The 18533-nt window shown below is 44.8% G+C and overlaps 1 protein-coding gene across 4 annotated transcripts in view; it reads left to right on the plus strand.

Annotated features, from left to right (window-relative positions):
• The window catches only part of PSD3 (pleckstrin and Sec7 domain containing 3), a 119140-nt gene that overhangs the window by 47920 nt on the left and 52687 nt on the right, over nucleotides 1–18533 (plus strand). For all 4 annotated transcript variants that reach the window (XM_021534826.4, XM_021534824.4, XM_021534828.3 and 1 more), the window contains 3 exons: nucleotides 5922–6034; nucleotides 8808–8866; nucleotides 12423–12512. In XM_021534826.4, coding sequence (XP_021390501.3) covers nucleotides 5922–6034; nucleotides 8808–8866; nucleotides 12423–12512 — 262 coding nt within the window. The remainder of the gene's footprint in view (nucleotides 1–5921; nucleotides 6035–8807; nucleotides 8867–12422; nucleotides 12513–18533) is intronic.

Consider the following 18533-nt stretch of genomic DNA (forward strand, 5'->3'; position numbering starts at 1 on the left):
CTTCAATATAAGAAAGATACGAAGCTACCAGAAGGTATCCAGAAAAGGGCTGCTAAGATGATGAAGTGCCTGGTGGAGAAGCCAAAGGAGTGGCTGAGGTTCTATGATTTGTTCAGCCTGAAGGAGATTGAAGAGACACCTCATTGCAGTCTACAGCTTTCTCACAAGTGGAAGAGGAGGGGCTCAGGCTGATCTCTTCTCTGTGGTGACCTGTGACAGGATGCAAGGGAATGGCTTAAAGTTGTGTCAGGGGATGCTTAGGCTGGACATCAGAGAGAGGTTCTGCACACAGCAGGGGATTGGGCACTGGAACAGGCTCCCCAAGGAAGTGGTCACAGCACCAAGCCTGACAGAGTTCAGGAAGTGTTTGGACAGCACTCTCAGGCACATGGTGTGATTCTTAGGGGTGTTCCGTGCAGAGCCAGAAGTTGGACTTAATGATCATTGTTGGGTGCCTTCCAGCTCAGTGTATTCTATGTTCATTGGTGGGCACAAGCTAATCCCTGTGACCCTTGGCTGTAGCATTGTGCTCTGAGAGTGAGGAAACTGTCTTGTTTATTTACTAAATATTCTTTCATTAATTTCCTCTCCAGATTAGCCTCCAAGTGGGTAAATGTGCTGCAGAGGAGGAAAAGGTGTAGGTCAGTGGTACCTGGCATGGGCAGGGAGTGTTGCTGGAAAGAGCCCAGTCTGGGGCAGGAGACAGAAAGATTCTAATTCTTAAAATATGCCTTAGGAGCTGTTGGGGATTTAGGAACAGTATTCCCTAATTCAGTGTTCCCACTGAAACACTCCAGAACATGCGCCACTTGCTCCCTTCCCCCCACCCCCCCCAGTGGGGCATCTGGAGAGGAGAACTGGAGGCACAAAAGGCAAAGATCTAGGGTTGGGATAAGAACAATTTATTGGAAACAGTAAATGAAACGAGAAAACGAAGGGTAGCAATATTAATAACAGAGTGTACAATACAGGTGAATCATTCACATGCAGGCAGTCACCATGTGGAGACTGCTCCACCATGCTACCTGACCAGAAGGAACGCCTCTCCCTCACAACCTGTACCTGAGGTTGTACAGAGTAACATCAGGCTCCTAGGCATGCTCCTCCTGACTACTGCAAAAATTAACTGGCCTGGCCAGAATCAGTATGTTTTCCATCTCTTATGCTGTACCACTTACATCATGTCCAGGTACTACACCTCCCAGCTACATATATGTGTCTGTGTGTGTATATATAAACACAATGCATGAGTATCACTTCTGTAGTCAGTGGCTGTCCTTTCAAGATGTCTGTTGAGTTTGTTTAGTCCATGACTGTGGGTTCTATCTGCTCTAGATGTTTTCCATGGCCAGAGGGCTGCTTGCTTTCACCTGGTTGCAGTCTGCATCAGGAGCTCATGACTGGTATATCTGGAACAGTGTATATTCACTCTCCATAGTGGTTACAGCATACAGTGGCAGTGCCATTCAGCAAACAGTATGGTACAATTGAACATTACAGACCATTCTCATCCAAAAATTGATCCCCTTGGGGTACACCTCATGTTTCCCTGTCCCTCTACATTACCTATCAAGTGCCATCAGGTCCTTGCGCAAAACCAATCCCATGAATGGATTTGCCATTGTGAAAAGGCGGGACCAGTCCTGATTGTGTTCCCTAAAACGTTTCTCTATGTCATACCACAGGGACTTCATCCCCTGCTACAGTGCGTAGTAATTTTGATTGGGCAGGACCAGCTTGATTGGTAGAGCCTCTTGTATTTACTAATGAGACGGCCTTTGCTAAATGCAGATCCGCATGTTTGAAGGTTCCCCACCCATTGCTTTCAATGTCATTTTCAACAGTCCATTGATTGTACTGTTCAATTTTCTCAGAGGCTGGTGCATAATAGGGGATGTGTTATACCCACTCAATCCTGTGCTTTCTGGCCCATGTGTCTGTGGAGCTCCTTTTGAAATGAGTCCTATTATTCCAGCTCAGTTCTTTTTGGGATGCCATGTTGCCACAGACGTTGCATCTCCATGCCCAGGATGGTGTTTTGGGCCCTGGTGTGGGCACAGGGTTAATTTCCAGACACCCAGTATTTTTTTCCACCATTGTAAGCACTTGCAGCAGTGTGATGCAACCAATTTGCCAGGCTGCCCCATATCTGTGTTTCAACCATCACCCACCGTACCACCTTACCTGCTTGGCCTGCTTGATTGCAGTGCATGTTTCACAGTTATGGGTAACTGAGAGGTGTTGTCCATGGCTAAGTCTGCCCCTTGATCACAAGTCCACAAGTATTTCATGTCTCTTCTCTGATGACCTGAGGCATCTTGAGCCCACTGAGTCAGAAGTAATTTGCTCTTACATTGCCAGTCCAGATTAACCTGAGCCGCTTTAATCTTGGAAGCCTGATCCACCTCTCCATCATTGCGGTGTTCTTCAGCAGCCTGACTCTTGGGCACATGTGCATCTCATGATGTTCTTCTACAGCCAACTTCTCCACCAGGGCAGCCATTTCATCAGCCCAAATGAGTTTCCATCTGCACTGCTGACTGGCCTTTTTCTGTCAGTCCTGTCACCCCAACACAGCATTTGCCGCTATCCACAACTCAGTGTAGAGGTAGGTTGCTGGCCATTTCTCTTGTTCAGTGATACCTAAAGCCAGCTAGATGGCTTTCAGCTCTGCAACCTGACTTGATCCACCTTGTCCTTCAGTAGCTTCTGTGACTCGTCATATCTATCTATGGCTGCTTTCTGGTTTTGATTTGTCCCTGTGATAGAAAAGGGACTGTCAATAAAGAGATCGTATGCTTTTTCATTTGTAGGTAGCTGATTGTATATGGTGGGGCCTCCTCAGCATGTGTCATCTCCCCCTCCTCCTCTGATGATGGTAGTCTGAAATTTTCACCTTCAGGCCAATTAGAGATGACTTCCGAGATCCCTGGGTGATTGGAGTTTCATATCCAAGCTTTCTGTGTGGTCAGAGTAGTCCAGTTACTCCACAGTGGCATGATGTGTTGCAGGGACTTTCTCTTTGAATATCCAGCCCAGCACTGGCAGCTGGGGCACCAGGAGGAGCTGTGCTTCGGTGCCAATCACTTCTGAGGCAGCTCCAACCCCTTCGTAAGTTGCCAATGTCTCTGCTTCAGTGGGGGTGTAGTTGGTCTCAGATCCTTTGTATGGTGGAATGTTTGTATTCCCAACTCCAGAACACCAGGGGTCATTGTCGAATCTTCACATTTACCCTTTTGGTAGTGACTTCCAGAAGGACCATTCTTCCCGGCTGCACTGTGGAGCATATTTTTTACATCTTGTAGTGTCCCGACTGATAACTGCATGAGCAGTCTCCTCTTTAATTTGTTCAAAATCTTATTCTTGTTCAGGACCCTGATTGAAATCATTCTTCTTTGGTATCACTTGATAGAGAGGTTTTAAAAATCTGACTGTGATGTGAAAAATGCATCCTTCAAAAACCCACAGTGCCTAGGAAAACCTGTGTTTCCTTCTTGATAGTTGGTGGGGACATAGGTGCTGTTCCAGTGACCACGTCCTTTGGAATCTGATGACATCCATCTTGTCATTTAACTTCTAAAAACTGAGTTTTCTGGGCAGGTCCTTTGATCTTACTTCACTGTGTGGCAAAACCAGCCATCAGGAGAATTTGTATTGCCTTCTCCCCTTTCTCAAAACTCCTGTTGTGCTGTCCTGCATGATCATGTTGTCAGTAGGTTGCAAGTATTCTAGGACCTCACCCTTTTCCTCACTTCCTTTTCCAGTGCAGTCTGGATTAGTCCAGGATAAATAATAGGGTTCTGTTTCTACCCCTGGGGAAGTCAGTTCCAGGTGTATGTCACACCCCTCCAGTTAAAAAATTGAGGCCTGCATCCTGCTGCTAAAGGAATTGGGAACAGCATGTTAGCAATGTTGATGGTGGCACCACCTCACTGCTTTGGACTCCAGCTCATACTGAAGTCCCAGCATGTTGGGCACAGTGGCACTAAGTGGTGGTGTGACTTCATTCAGGCCATGATAATGTGCTGGTTCCTGGGCTCACACACTGACCATGTAGGACTGTTAAAGGGTTAACAAGCCTTGCTGACCACTCCCTGGCTCTCCAGTTCACAGATCATCTCCTGGTTGGGGTCACAGTGTCCCAGGTGATGCAGCATTCTTGATGGTGCAGCAGCGATGCGGTAGCAATTGTACCTGTTGTTCTTCAGCCCTCAGCAGGCCCTGAACAGAGGGGTCCTCTGAGACATCAAGCAAGGTGTTCAGCTGTCTCATTGCCTCTGTCTCCACAGAAACTATCCCAAAAAGCCTAACAATGCCTTTTTGGGTCCTTGAAATACCCTTTTTTGGGTAACCTATGCTAAGGATGCACAGGGCCTCTGGGCCAGTCACAGTAGGATGCTTTTGCCATTCATTTTGAATCATGCTCTCTCCACCTTCCTGTCCTGTCAGCTTGGGATCCCCTTGGTACCGAGAAAGAGATGGATTCTGTCCCCACATATCTTGGTGGTATCAGGGTACATCATGTGCCAATGTGAGCTAAAGCCTTACACTCTTGTGTGTCTGATGTGCCAGAGCACTGGAGCAACACAGTCCAGTAGATCTGATTGAACCTTTCTTCTGAAACCTGGGTGGGGCCTCTGTAGTTCTACTAATAGTACATGTTGTTCACTTGTAAATATGACTTGGAGGTCCCTTCAAGAGGATCAGAAGTAATGTCAGCCCTTATATTAAAAATTAACTCTGTCCTGACCAGAACCAGGACAGGAGCACAAAGTAAGGAAGGTCAGAAACCCTGTCAAAATTCGCTTGTATCTACTTCTGAACTGGATTACATGTGAAATTAAGGTACTACCATGCAGATCACACTCTGTGTAGGTGTGAGATTGTTGAAAGTACAGCCAATCTCTGACCTTATATCAGAGAGAAAAAAATTAAAGTTTGTGCATCGAGACTAGATAGATGTGAATGTTCCAGCAATATATTCCATTCCTCTCACATCTGGTGTTAGTTTCTGTCTAATGTGATGTTTAAAAATTGTCTGTTAGTCATTCTGTATGTCTTACTTCAGATCCAGAAGTTTTGTGTTTTCAGTATTTTCTTGGAAGCATTCTGGTAAGTGAATATAGGAGGTCATCTTTGGCTGTGAGATGCATTTTTCTATGCGGGCAGAACAGCAATGTGGTTAAGAGGAGGTCTGGTCAAGTAGAAGTAGATGTGTGTCCTCCCCACCTCTCTGCACAGACTTGCTGTCTGTATCCAGTGAGTGTGCCCACATGTGCACCCGCCCTGTACCCTGGGCTCTCTTGAGCAAGAACCTCAGCAGGGCCTCCTCCTGTTGTTGAAGCTCAGTGGGAGATATTGCAAGTCTTCTACCCTTTTGCTCAGATATTTTCTGCAGGTCCAAGTAGTCAAACTCCTCCCCGGCTGATGTGGTCCTGGCCATTCTGATAAGTGACCACCATTTGGTGCTAGCTGTGAGTGCTGTGCACTTGCTTGACTTCACCACTGGAGTAGCTTTTCTGATTAGGAGCGCAGTACTAATGAGTAAAGTTAAAAGGTGCAGGGGTGGTGGGAAATTAGAAGAGAATAAGGAACATCTTGGATATCTTATCATGCATAAAACACACATGTTCCAATCCCTTGCGCATAGAAAAAAAAAATAAAAGAACAGCTCTTTCAAATGAGAATTACTTACTACTTTGTATATTCAGTGACTGAGACGAATTGTAATTTAAATCTTTCATTTACTAAAATGTTGGAGTTGCATGCAGAATGGTAGCCCAATTTCCTGGAAAGGCTTCTTGGAACTGAATGTGTGCTCATGTACTTCTTGCTGTGATGTGTGCTTTGCTCTGTGTACTGTGTGAAGCAAAAAGAGATTTATTACCTTATTTTCACTTTTTTCCCTACTGTTCTTTTAGGAGTTTCTTTAAAGCCTTTTCACTTATTGGAGAAACTCAGGAACGAGAGAGAGTTTTAATCCACTTCTCCAGCAGATACTACCAGTGCAACCCAAATGCCATTTCTTCTCAAGGTAACTTTGTTTCTGATACCGAGCTCTTTGCTTGTTGCTGTCTTCCTTAATTCTCACTTTCAACAGCACACACATATGCTGTTTGCCTGGAAAATGAAGCTGTGTGGTCACTGTACCACAGTGACTACACAGCTTCAGATTTAGAGATTGTTTCTGGTAAGCATCAAAACCCTCAGCACGAAAGGTGTTCAATAGAAATAGGTCCTCAGTATAAATCCTCAATTGTGGCACCTTCAGATTTGTCCTCAGTTGTGGTTTCTGGTCTCGCTGGCTTCGGTGTGTGGGTGATAGTACTCCAGCTGCACTCATGTGGACAGGAGCAGGTCCCGTGTCAGGTGAAAGAGAGACTGTTCGCTTTCCGTGCTCCATTCAGTGCTTGTATCTGCATGCACTGGCATCAGGCATGCCAGTTCTTGCCAGTTGTGGGGGTGAATTTTGGGTGCTGTATCCAGACCCTGGCATGGTTTCATCTCAGCTAGCTAACATCAGTCAGAGTGCTCCTCCTTGCCAATGTTTTCAGTCAGTTTGGAAATAAATGATGGAAACAAACAAGCACATAGATCAAACCTGAGAAAACTGGGATTGCAGAAGAGGACAAACTGTCTGTTGGCATAATGCTGTGTTCAGCCAGACATGCTGGCAGAGCCTTGTGGCCCTGTGATTGTAGCACATGCTGATCACATACTGAAGGAGGAGGCAGTTATCAGTTCAGCTGTAGTTTTAGTTTCAAGTGTGAGAAAGAGCTGCTACAGTTGGAAGTACCACTACACCTCATTACCCCTTACTTTGTGACCTACCCCTGTTTCAGTGAGATAATGTTTGGGCACTTTGGACCTCTTCAGCTTATTGGCTGTCATTCAGGGGAGGGAAAGAGTTAGGAGTAAGACAGGATCTCCTCCTGTGCTGTCTCTATACTCAGCCTGTTGCCTTTCTTCAAGACGCTGTAGGCAGTCAGGTAGAACACGTACGTCATGTCCAGAGTGAAATAATGACTTGCCTGATGATGTGGCTGCCTTACTCTAGTCAAGACTGCAAGAGGGATATTGCGACTTTGGACCCTGAGTAAGCATTTGAATCCTGCACACTTAACCCAGGATCTTAGTACTATGCTCAAGTTTGGGCATCACAATATAAGAAAGATATGAACCTATACGAGAGTATCCTGAAAAAGGATACAAAGATGGAGAAAGGTCCAGAGAGGAAGCCAAATGTGGAGCAGTGAGATTGCATAGTTTGCAGAGCCTGGAGGAAACTGAGGGGAGACCTCATTGCAGTCTACAGCTGCCTCACACGGGGAGGAGAAGGGGCAGGCACTGATCTCTTCTCTGTGGTTACAGTGACAGGAGCTGAGGGAATGCCTTAAAGTTGTGTCAGCAGAAGTTTAGGTTGGACATCAGAGAGAGGTTCTTCTTCCAGTGGGTGGTTGGACACTGTAACAGGCTCCCCAGAAAAGCAATCACAACACCAGCCTAACAAAGCTCAATAAGTGTTTGGACAATGCTCTCAAGCACATGGTGTGATTCGTAGGAATATCTTGTGCAGAGCCACAAGTTGAACTCCATGATCCTTGTAGGGTGCCTTCTAAACTTGCTTGGAAAGGTTATTGCAACTAGTACTACTACTTTTTTCCTGAGTTGGGTGCAAAGAAGAGCATGAAAAAAGTTCCCAGAATGCTCACAACCAAACTTTCCTAGCAAACCCTAGAAAAGCAGGAATTTAAAACAAACATTCAATCAAAATAAAGCATTTCACAGAGCATTGACTTAGCAAACCTTACTCATCCAGTCTTAATTACCCATTTCATTTCAGAAAACAGAAATTGGGAGTAGGAAAGAGGAAAAAGAGGCAAAAAGAAAGAGCAAAAACCAATATATAGCTAGTGCCCTGGATCCTGGTGTCCAAAGACAATAGGGACAGAACCACACGTCCTGGGGTCTGCTCTGGCTTCTTGTGGCAAGCAACCCCTTGGGGTGCTTCCAGTCATCTGGCCATTCCAGGGTTTGGCTGGGGCTCCAGGGCAGAGTGTGGGGCTTTGCTTTCAGTGTGCCAGTGATTGGTGGCAGTTCTGAACTAGAGGCTCCAGAGAGTGGGGTGTGGAGCAGTGTACCATCCCATTTTCTGCAGAGCTGCTCCCTCTACACATACATTCCAGTTTTTTGAGACAGTAATAATTTTTTTCAGTCTCTCAGTCCTCCAGCTCTATTCTATGGTTCTATGAATCTGACTTATTGCTGAGGGCCTTGGCCACAGAACCAGCTTAGAAACCCCTGCAGTGCTCTCTACCCAACATGGAGCCAAGGCAGCATAAGTATCTGACTGTACTTCTCCAAAATTAGGTCTGATTGAGCTCTGAATGAGTAGTAAGCCAGAGGGGGACAAAACCAGAATGCCCTGCTGCACCCACTCTTTACACAAGAACGAATGTATTTTACTTTTCCCTTTCTGCACTGAAGTAAATGAAGAAGAAGGTGTTGATTCAGACTGTAATATTGATATTAGGAAGCTAAGAGTGATAGCATGATTTCCTGTCTTGCTTGCCTCATCCATGGGTGCTGCAAGACAGTTTTGACAATTACTAAAAGATGAAAGAAAGACTGTTATGGTTTGGCAGCTGTGTGATAACCTCATTGTTAATTTATTTAATTATGTATATTTCTTGATAAAACAGATTCTTATGAAAGGAATAGACTCAATTAGTCTATGAGTCTCAGTTTCAGCTTCTTAAAGATCCAGATGTGGTTTTGCATGTGACTGGTTATTTCTCTTTCTGCAGATGGAGTTCACTGTCTCACGTGTGCCATGATGCTGCTGAACACAGACCTCCATGGCCATGTGAGTATGCACAGCTTTGTGTAGACTGCTCCTATCCACGCCATGCTGGATAGTCTTGTGGCAGTCCCTGTGCTGGTGCCTTCTTCTGAAGCCCCTGCAGACAGCAAACAGCGAGAAGACTGCACTCCCAGGCTGTTGTCTTGGGCAGGCCTTTCCAGCGTGCCTTGATCAGCCATGTGTAAGCTGGCATTTTGCCTGGCATTTGCCATACTGTCTGAGCATACTCCCTGACCTCAGGGCCATCTTTCTGGTGTGCTTACTGTCCTTCCTGAAGCAGGCCCTGATGGGGAAGCTGTGCTTGGGATTGGCTTCCCCTTTGCAGTATGTACAAACTTGTGGGAAGGCAGACTAGAGATGGGAGGTGAAGAAATTTCAAGAAGGTCACAAAGGGAAAGTGGTGTTTGTGGGCATTTAGTTGCAGGGGGCAGATCTGGTGGTAGCAGGGTTTTGCACAGACAAACGATGGGTGTACTCAGAGCCAAGAGAGTGGAGGGGGGATGTGCTCATGCTGAGTGGGAGCCCTGTATTCCTGTGCTGCACACCTCTCCCCATTGCCTGCCTGGGTGAAATGGTATTCTGGTTTGAGTTCTCTTAGTCACACTGCTGCAGGGTGCCAGCAGCCTTAGGATGGGTATTTCAGCACCCATGGTGCAATACACCTGCTATGCAAGGTATTCCCATGCTGATGGGAGTCTTCCTCTGCCCTGGAGTTAGGATGGAGTGTATAAAAACACAGGGAGCATGGGATTATAGTATGCAAAAGCAGTAGCTTCAGCAAAATGGCTCTGGGGCTTCTCTCTGGCTCTCCACGGTACTTGCAAAGGCTCTCCCAGGAGGGTGTCTGTTGGGAACTCCTACGCATCAAGGGTGTTGGATTGGGCAGCAAGACATGGAGACATCCTGGATCTATCTCAAAGGGCTGCTTAGCCCCTGTGGGGGTGGAGGTAATAAAACTAAGGCTTGAGTGTTCACAATGAGTTCTGAGACCCATCTCCCATTAATTGAATGCCTTTGTCTGAAGGTTGTAGAAGCAAGAGGGGGTAGGGAGTTGTGAAGAATTTTTTTCTCTGAAGGCTTAACCATCCCTGTAAGTCATGTGTGACGTGACCAGATGTGGGGTGTACAGGAGAGTGCTGCAGTTCGTCTCTTAGCACACTTGGCTTCTCTTGAGGACACCTGAGTCTTTCTGCACAGGTATCCCACTCCCCAGAGTGGTGAGCAGCCTGGGGCTCCTGCTTTACAGTCTGTCTGGCCTCACAGTCCAGGGAGGAAGATCAAATAATGGTCACGCATCAGCCTTAGAGCAATTCCCATTGCTCCCTGTGATGCTTTACTGGGCCATACTGTCTTCAGTAGATACTGGAATAAAGGATCTGGCTCTGACCCATCATTGCTGCTGTGGACTCTGGTTGTTGCAGTGTGCAACTTTGGAGACTTATCCCACTGGCAGTTGAATGTGTTGTTATGTATATGCAGCTGCAGTATTTGCCAGACTCCTACTTGTATTATGTCCGTGGGTGTGTCATCATGTTCCCTCAAACACCTCCGATTTCCTCTAATTTTGGTCTTTCTCTTACTGCTTTGCATTTTTCCACGCAGGTGGTAAGTTTGGCGTTTTTGACTTGGAATGCAGCCCTTGCAAGATACGCCTAATTGCCTGTTTTCTAACAAAGATAACATTTTGCCCCATCCTTACCAGGATCCTGCTAGAGCAAGAAGCAAATGAGTCCCAGGGCTTGTCTATACACTGAGCTCTATTTGTTACTGACATACTGATCATAAGCACAGACATTTCTAATTGACAGTCAGCTCCACTGCTTGTAGGGCTGTTATGCAGCTGCTCTGCCTTCAGTTCATACTTGCCTTTAACTCTTGTAGACAAACTCCTTCTTAATCCCCTTTATGTTTCCTGTCTTGCCACACTTCTATTTGTAACTAAACAGTTTTTGCTAGGTGTGTCTTGGAAATGCATGCTTGCTTCTCTGCACAGAGGTCATCACTCACATTGGTGCTAGAGAGTTTTGAGATCTCTTCAATCTCTCCAGACCACCAGGCATATCTTCTGTGGCACTGTATGGAGATGTTAGCTTTGATGCTGCAGCAAAACAGACATTTGTCTGCAATGCCACATTGCTGTTGGCTTTGGTCAGCATGGGAAATCTGCCAACTGCTGCTTGGAGGAAATAAGTAGAAGTAGGCTGAAGTTGCAGGGAGAAAAGAAAGCACTTGTAAATCTACTAGACCAGCTCCAGCCTTGTTGTCAGGAGCCAGCCTGTTGTGGGAAGCCATGAATTGTTCCAGGGCTACTGCTTGCCTTCTTTCTGTGGGTTTATGCTGGCTGCAGGCTGTGGGCTGTTCTTATTGGCAAGGTGAGGCTGATGGCCAAGATTTGGTGGTTTTCCTGATCATACATTATGGAAGGGCAATAGAGGATATGCACTTTAAGCTGTCATGTAACTCATAACATCGAATGCCTGTATTACCAACTGGTGCCCTTGCTTGGGCTCCAGTCCTGTTTTAATTTGGGCTCTTGCTTCTAGCCGAAGACAAAGCTCACAGAGAGCTCTTCTGTTGTATTTCTACAGACAAAACATGCCCTGACAGTAGAAAAGTCTTCACTTCCATCTCATGACTGAGAGTGGTGCTATCCTCAAAGATACCGTGACTATCACAGAGCCCTATTTTCCTCTCTGTCTAGTGCATTTCACACCTCACCTCAGGCTGCTTTCCTTTTCTCAGATGTCTTTGGTGTCCTTTTTCATCAATGCAGTGTTATAATTGTTGCCTACTCACACGGCTCCCCGCATGCTAAGCAGGGGCCTTCTAGCTCCTGGGGGACTGAGTACAGACACTTTTTCTGAGGGGTGATGGAGGCAGGGATTCAAGAGTAGTTCAGGGCAGCCTCAAACTTCTGGATATAGTTAGGCTCCTACACAGACATGTAGGAACAGCCAAACTGTTCCTTTCTGTTTGTGGCTTATTTGGGCAACTTTCAGTCTGAGGCTTAGACAGGAAGAGAGAAAAGAGAGTGAGCCTATAGAAATGTCAAAGCAGCCTCAGCCTGTGAATCAGAAAAGGTAATGGCCACATCTGGGCACCACACTTCAGCTCAGGGCACTTGCCACTGAAAGGAGGCATATGAAATTGTAAGAGAAGGGTGTAGAAAGGGCCTCAGTCAGGTGTTTCCTGGTGTCCCACAGCAGATTTAAGTAGAACTTTTTCATCAGAGACTGGTAGAGCTTTTGAAGATGTGGGGATATAAGGACCATGCAAATAACAGATCTTCATCATTATCCTCTTCATTACCCCCAGTATTAAGATGGGATTTTTTTGGGGGGGTGTATGTGGGCCTTTGGGTACAAAAGTACTTCCCCTTTTCTAACTATATGCATACAAGGATGCTAATCTGTGAGTAATCTCATGAATGCGTTCTTAGTGTTGCCTGCCTTGGGCTTAAGGGAGAGCAGGAAGATGCATTTAATCTGATGTTGCTTGTTCCTGTCATTATGAAAAGCAGCAGGAATATCATGTTGTGTTTCTCTGACACTCCTTTCAGAACATTGGGAAAAAGATGACCTGCCAAGAGTTCGTTGCTAACCTCCAGGGGATGAACGATGGCAGAGACTTCCCGAGAGGGCTCTTGAAGGTAAGGAATTAACTGCAGAATGTGGGTTTCATTTCTGCTGAAAGATGGTTCAAAGCAAAACCCATCTCTGAATCTTAATTGTCAAACATGACAAGCGATGGGCACCTTTCTCCTCCAGAACATACACAATATATATAATGTTTATTTTCTTGTTTTCCCTCTTGCCTTCACTTCATAGTGAAGGAGACTCTGCAGCACAGAGAGGTGAAACTGAGCTGCAGCAGGTCTCGCCCCAGAGCTGTGTGCTTTGTAAACTCCTGTGGTTATGCCAGCCCAGAGTGCTGTCTCCTGATTACAGCAGACAGAAGCAGCCAGTTGGCTCTGAATGCGAATACATTAAAGGCTAAGCCTGATCTCTGTGTACAATCTGGAAGGCGTGTGTGTTTTTTCATCAAAGGTGCTTTGGGGTATTCGCATTAGAGCTGGAGATGTAATTTCAGATTATAATGTGCTATCTGGCACAGGCTGCATTGCTTCAGCTTTTGTTCATTAAGTTTGTGCCAGGAGTTAAATCTGAAGAATGGGGGAAGAGGCTGAGCAGGACAAACCTTGTTTTATTGTCAGTAATAATGAGAATGTTTTGCTTCTTTTTATTCTGATTGCTAGCATGAAACAGCACTTTGTTTAAACGAAGACAGGTGTGCATACACTGGAGTTCTTAATTTTTTTTTTTTGTAATAGAAATAAAAATAAGAGGGTGCCACATCTGAGAGCTGACCCAATGCCTGTTGAAGCGAACCAAATGAGTTGCCATCTCTTGTGTAAATTTTGTGTCATGATCATTGTGAAATACAGATATACTGCGTAGTTGAAAGCAGCAGAGTTTGTCATTTAGTGCTGGTTATTTCTTCATCATCTTCATCTTTTTCAAGGAGATTTTTGTTGGCCCCTCCTGCTTCAGTTCTTACTAAGCAATGGGGAATATGAAATTTTAGATTTAATGTCTTTAATTTTTGAATTTGTATATCTGTCAACAGCCACACTTAAATTACTTTTTCCCCCAAGGAATCTCATTTCTCTGTTTGCCATAGAAGGATGTGCTGAGATTAATTTGCAGGCTAATTACAGCCCTTACTGAATGAATAGATCTCCAGACTATTTTAAATAACCTGTTTAAATAACCTGACTGTACTGACAAGAGACTTCCAATGGTGCTCACCTGCTGTTTGTTTTCCTGCTCACAGAATTATGTAGTTGGGGTTGTACCTTTGTGTTTAGTGCTCACCTGCTAATGCTAGGGATGTCTGACTCTTCACTCAAAGCAATACCAGGGCTCAGGATCTTTTGGATGTAGACAGACAGAAGAAGTTTGGAGTTGGTGTCCCATGTTGCTTCGGGCTTTCTGCCCTTTTCTGTGTGATGCCTTGATGTCTTTGGGACAGAGTTGGCACCCAAGAAGATTTGATAAACTAATCCTTGTTTTTTAATTTATTGGTGGAGGGGAGTGGAGTGAGTACGAGTAATTGTGCTACTTCACAGCAGCCATGCTGCCACTAAATGTGAGATTAGAAAGAATCAGCGGAAATAAATTTTTGCATTAGTCTTAATAAATTAAATTCATTGTACCTCTTCAGCACAGCACCAAAGTGCATGTGGCTTGCTGCTGCATTAGCTGTGTATCTACTGAGCATGGGTGATGTTAAAGCCTTCTCCCTGCATCCTTGCCCAGCTGTCTGGGAGAGGAAGAGTGGTTTCCACAGGGTGGCAGTGTATCCCTGTGGGAGTGAGGTCCTGAGCACCCACTGGTGCCTAATGTGGTGAAGCAAGTGAGCTTTTCTGCCTCTGCAGTTTCTCCATGTTCTCCTCGTGGCCCTGCTGCACCCTTGTATGAACTTCTGCAACTCTGCTGAGCCCCAGAGTGAAGCTGAGCAGTGGTGGAGGGGAAGGAAGGCTGTGGAGAGCTGAGTGTTCTTCCAGGGCTTGTGAAGCTCTGTGCAGCATTTATTGTGGATCCAGTTCCCAGAGTCAAGCAAATGCAAATGCTTGTGCTATCCAGGACAGCTGGTGGACAGGCATCAGTCAGATGTCACCTTCACCCTGAGTGTGGAGTGTGTCCCTGAGTGTTTTGTCTAGATAGGAAAATAGCACATCAGGGGCCAGACATTAACACGTGAGGAGGGACACACTTTTGTGTGATCAGCCTCAGAAAACTTCGGACATTGGATCAAGTTACTCCTTTCTTTCACCTCCATGGGGGAGCTATCTCTATGTTTTATTAAGTTTTTTTCCAACAATGAGAACACTTTTCATACAAACCACAAGGCCTTCATGACCTGACTCTCTGTGTGTCACTAGTTGTACTTTGACAACAAATTATTTCACTCTGGTTTGAAAGTAGAAATAAGAAATGCTAATGTGATCTTCCTCACCTTGTATCTTGCTGTCTGTTCATTTAACATTGAACATGGTTTTGCTTTTGTACACCTGTCTGCACAAAGAATCATTGCCTTTTTCCTCCCTCCTTTAGTCAGATCTGAGGTTGCTTTTACAGTTGGGGCTCATAAAGACAAGTATGCCAAACTGTGATTAAAAGTGCACTTCTCCTCATGGGGTCTGCTTGTAATATTCAAGTATTCATCACACATACATATGTAGAAAGGGAAGCCATGGCTAGGATCTCCCTCCTTGGAAAGAAAACAAAATCTGTCTGACATTTTGGCAGTGTCAAGAACCTCATGATGACAGTGTAGGAGTGGTTTATTTCTCACATGCTCACACCAGCTTTAATCTTCTGTAGTGATACCATCTTCACAATTATATGCTAGGGAATTATACTGTGTGACTGTAGCCTTGTTCAGAGCTGGGCTTCACAAGATTTTCTGGAATGAGGAGGAGATTGGCTTGGAAAGAGCCTAATTTTGGCCATACATTCTTGCTTCAATGCCTGAGGGCAGTGTGGTCCCCATAAATAAAGTGCTGGCATGGTGCTGGCCACAATATTTTCCTCCTGTCATCTTGAGACAAGGTGCATGGGAGTCCACTCCAGGAAGATAGCATTAACAAGGCCTTTCATATGTAAATAGAGAAAATGTCTCCCGTGGTCCACAGAGAGCCTGCAAGAAGGCATCACTGAGGAATTGGATCCCTGCTTTTGTTAGCAGTGTTCTGGGAGGAGTACTCTGTTGTTAGGCTGTGTGCAAAGTACCAGCTGTCCTGCATAAGTAAATGTCCTCTGCATTTACAGCATCCAGCACACCTCATTCATGGACGTATAGGCATCACCCAACCTCTGACATGGGCTGACTGGTGGTGGTGATGCCCCATGACATCAAGGGGGAAGTCATACCTGGCTGTGTGTTTTCTGGTAGGAGGTGGTAGCTCTTAGCTCTTCACTGACCTATTGTACTGTCTGGGAACCTCCATCATGCTGAGGTACCTGGGATGCACTTGGCTAGACTCATCCTTTCAGGGACACTGCTGGTGGAGATAAGATGCCAATCCTTCATAAAAGATCTGCTTTTTCTCAAAGACTGTTATTTGGGTAGGCCTTATCTCCTGCAGAAGCACTGTAATGAAGTGACCAAATTAACTTGGAGTTGCTGGTGCTGAACTCTTCTGAAGAACCCGTCCTCCTTAATTTCCTAAATGATCTGAATTCTTGATTAGGATTCCTGGGATATGTAATTTCCTATAGAAGCTGCAAAGTAGGGTTTATCTCATGTTGCTGTCAGTTCCCTGCACTTTAATTGCGGGGTGTTTTTGCCACTGTCTTTCTGCCTCCTCTTGCTCTCCCTCTCTTTCTTTTTTTTAAATTCCCTTTGAAAGCCATCCAAAGCAAATACTCAATTTAAAGAGAATTACTGGCATCTTACTTCATCCATTCCAATCATTTCAGGTATTTAGCAGAGAGAATGAGCATCAGGTGGCTAACTTCTCCCTGCACAGCCTCAGCTCCCCTTTGTGGAGAGGAACTCAAACTAATTGGACTGCTGTGTGTACCCTAATTGCTCTCATCAGCAGTCTCTGTACTTCATCCACTTTGTGGCTTTTTGGCAAGAAATTCCCACCTTCGAGGGAAGCCTGATGAAGCTGGGGAAATGAGAGCCTGTGACAGCATGCCAGAATGGCCCCAGGAGGACTACATTGACTGCTACAACACCCTGCAGCAGTGGGCAGAGGAAGGAGAGGACCAAGTTTCTTTGCTTCACTGAATAAGACAGAGCTCTGCCTCTTTGTTTCTTCCCCAAAGTAAAGTTTTTTCTCATAAAAAATACTTCTGTTGGAAATAGTATTTTTGGGGCATTTTTATCTGTATGAAATAGAAGATTGGTTACAGAAGGCCCCTTTCAGATGCTAGAAGACAACAGAGTCTAATCTGGTAGTATAAAAGTCAGGGAATGCAGGATTAAATTGTTAATCCTTGTCTTAAAAAGTTGCTTGTGAAAGCATACTTTGCTTTCGCTCTCAGAGGAGCCACAGATCTATAGGGAACTGTAGGTGACTGTAGGGAACACCTGGCTTGTCTTCACTCTTCTCCATCCTTGCTTAGAACCTTCCTGCCATGATAACCTTTGTTTCCTTCAATTTGGGGGTTTTTGGGTGTTGTCATTTGTCCTATTCAAGAGCAATAACCATTTAAAGCATGCCAGTGGAGAACTGATAATTGGACCAGGTTATGATGGTGTGGGTATTGCTTTTGTCCCTTGAATTACAGCGATTCCTGACACTTTCCTGCCCTGTTGAAATGCAAATATATTTTCTTTTTGCATTTCAGGAACTTAGCTCAGTGCATATAAAAAGAAAAATCTATAATCTATATATTTTTTCTCAAGTCAAACCCAGATCTGAGTTGAAGAAAGCCTTATAATAGCAGAAGCCTAATACCAGCTGTCTCTGAGCAGGGAAAGCAGAACTTTAAACAAGTCTTAAAACATAACATTTTTTGAAGGTGATCCAAGAATTAGGATTGCTCTGCATAATCTAGGGGTGGTACAAGGGATTGCTTTTTTTTAGGAAGCAGGCTGATTTCAGGATGGACCTGTTCTGCTTTGACAACCTGCATTTCTCTGAATTATTTTTTGCTCCTTCAACCTTTCACCTCTTTACTTCCCAATTGTTATTCAAAACGTCTCACCTGGCCTACCAGGCTTTTGGGTCAGCAAGGAATGAAACCCAGGCAGAGTCAGCTAAGAATTTCCATTGCTTCTGGCTGCCATTATGTGGCTCAATACCAGCCTCATAATGAACATTTGAGGGGTTAATTTTCATCTGTGGAGGCAAGCTGTCTAGTGTCTTGTCCAGGTTGATCAGACAAGGGAATTATTTGACTTCTCCAGCCTGTTAGATAGCCAAGGTCATCAGCTTGTCTCTGGCTATGACTGAAATGCACTGCAGGTCCCAAGGATGAAGGTCAGCTGTCAAGTATGGAGGATACAGACTGGTAGTCTCCAGGAATGATGCACTCTGCCACGTTAAAAGAGGAATTTTGGGCTCTTTTCAGACTGGGAATTCTCTAATACAATGTCATACATACATTTTGGTCCCTATGACTTATTACTCCCACCTCCATGTAGGTAGAAAACAAATTCTGAAAAACATTCTTTGATCTTCCACCCACTGATCTGCTTGAAATTTAACTTCTGTGCTGCATCTCAAGGGAAGGAAGAGTACGAATATAATTTATACCATATTTAAAAAAAAAAAAAAAAAAGAAGAAGAAGAAGAGAGAACATTCCTTCCACAAGCTTTAGGATTATTGCTGAATAAATCTTTGGTATTCCTTCTGCTTGTCACCACACTTTTCAAGTAGTATTGGACTATTCTCTCTCTGACCCAGTTACACTGTTTTCTTTCAAAAAAGAGTATTAGGCTGTTCCTTGAATTTGGATTTTTTTTTTCTCCTTTCCTGTGATGTTAAATGGAATATTTTGTTTCCTTCCAAAGTCATGCTTTCTTGGACGATTAAGTATTCACAAGATCCTTGTACAAGTATGGGGCAAATCCAAGATACTAGTTTTCTGCCCTGTTGACAGATGGGTTCTGGAATGTGTCAAGAGAAGTAGGAAGGATTTAATCTGCTTT

This window comes from Lonchura striata, chromosome Z (genome assembly GCF_050655825.1).
Source record: "Lonchura striata isolate lonStrDom1 chromosome Z, ASM5065582v1, whole genome shotgun sequence".
Classification (NCBI taxonomy): domain Eukaryota; kingdom Metazoa; phylum Chordata; class Aves; order Passeriformes; family Estrildidae; genus Lonchura; species Lonchura striata.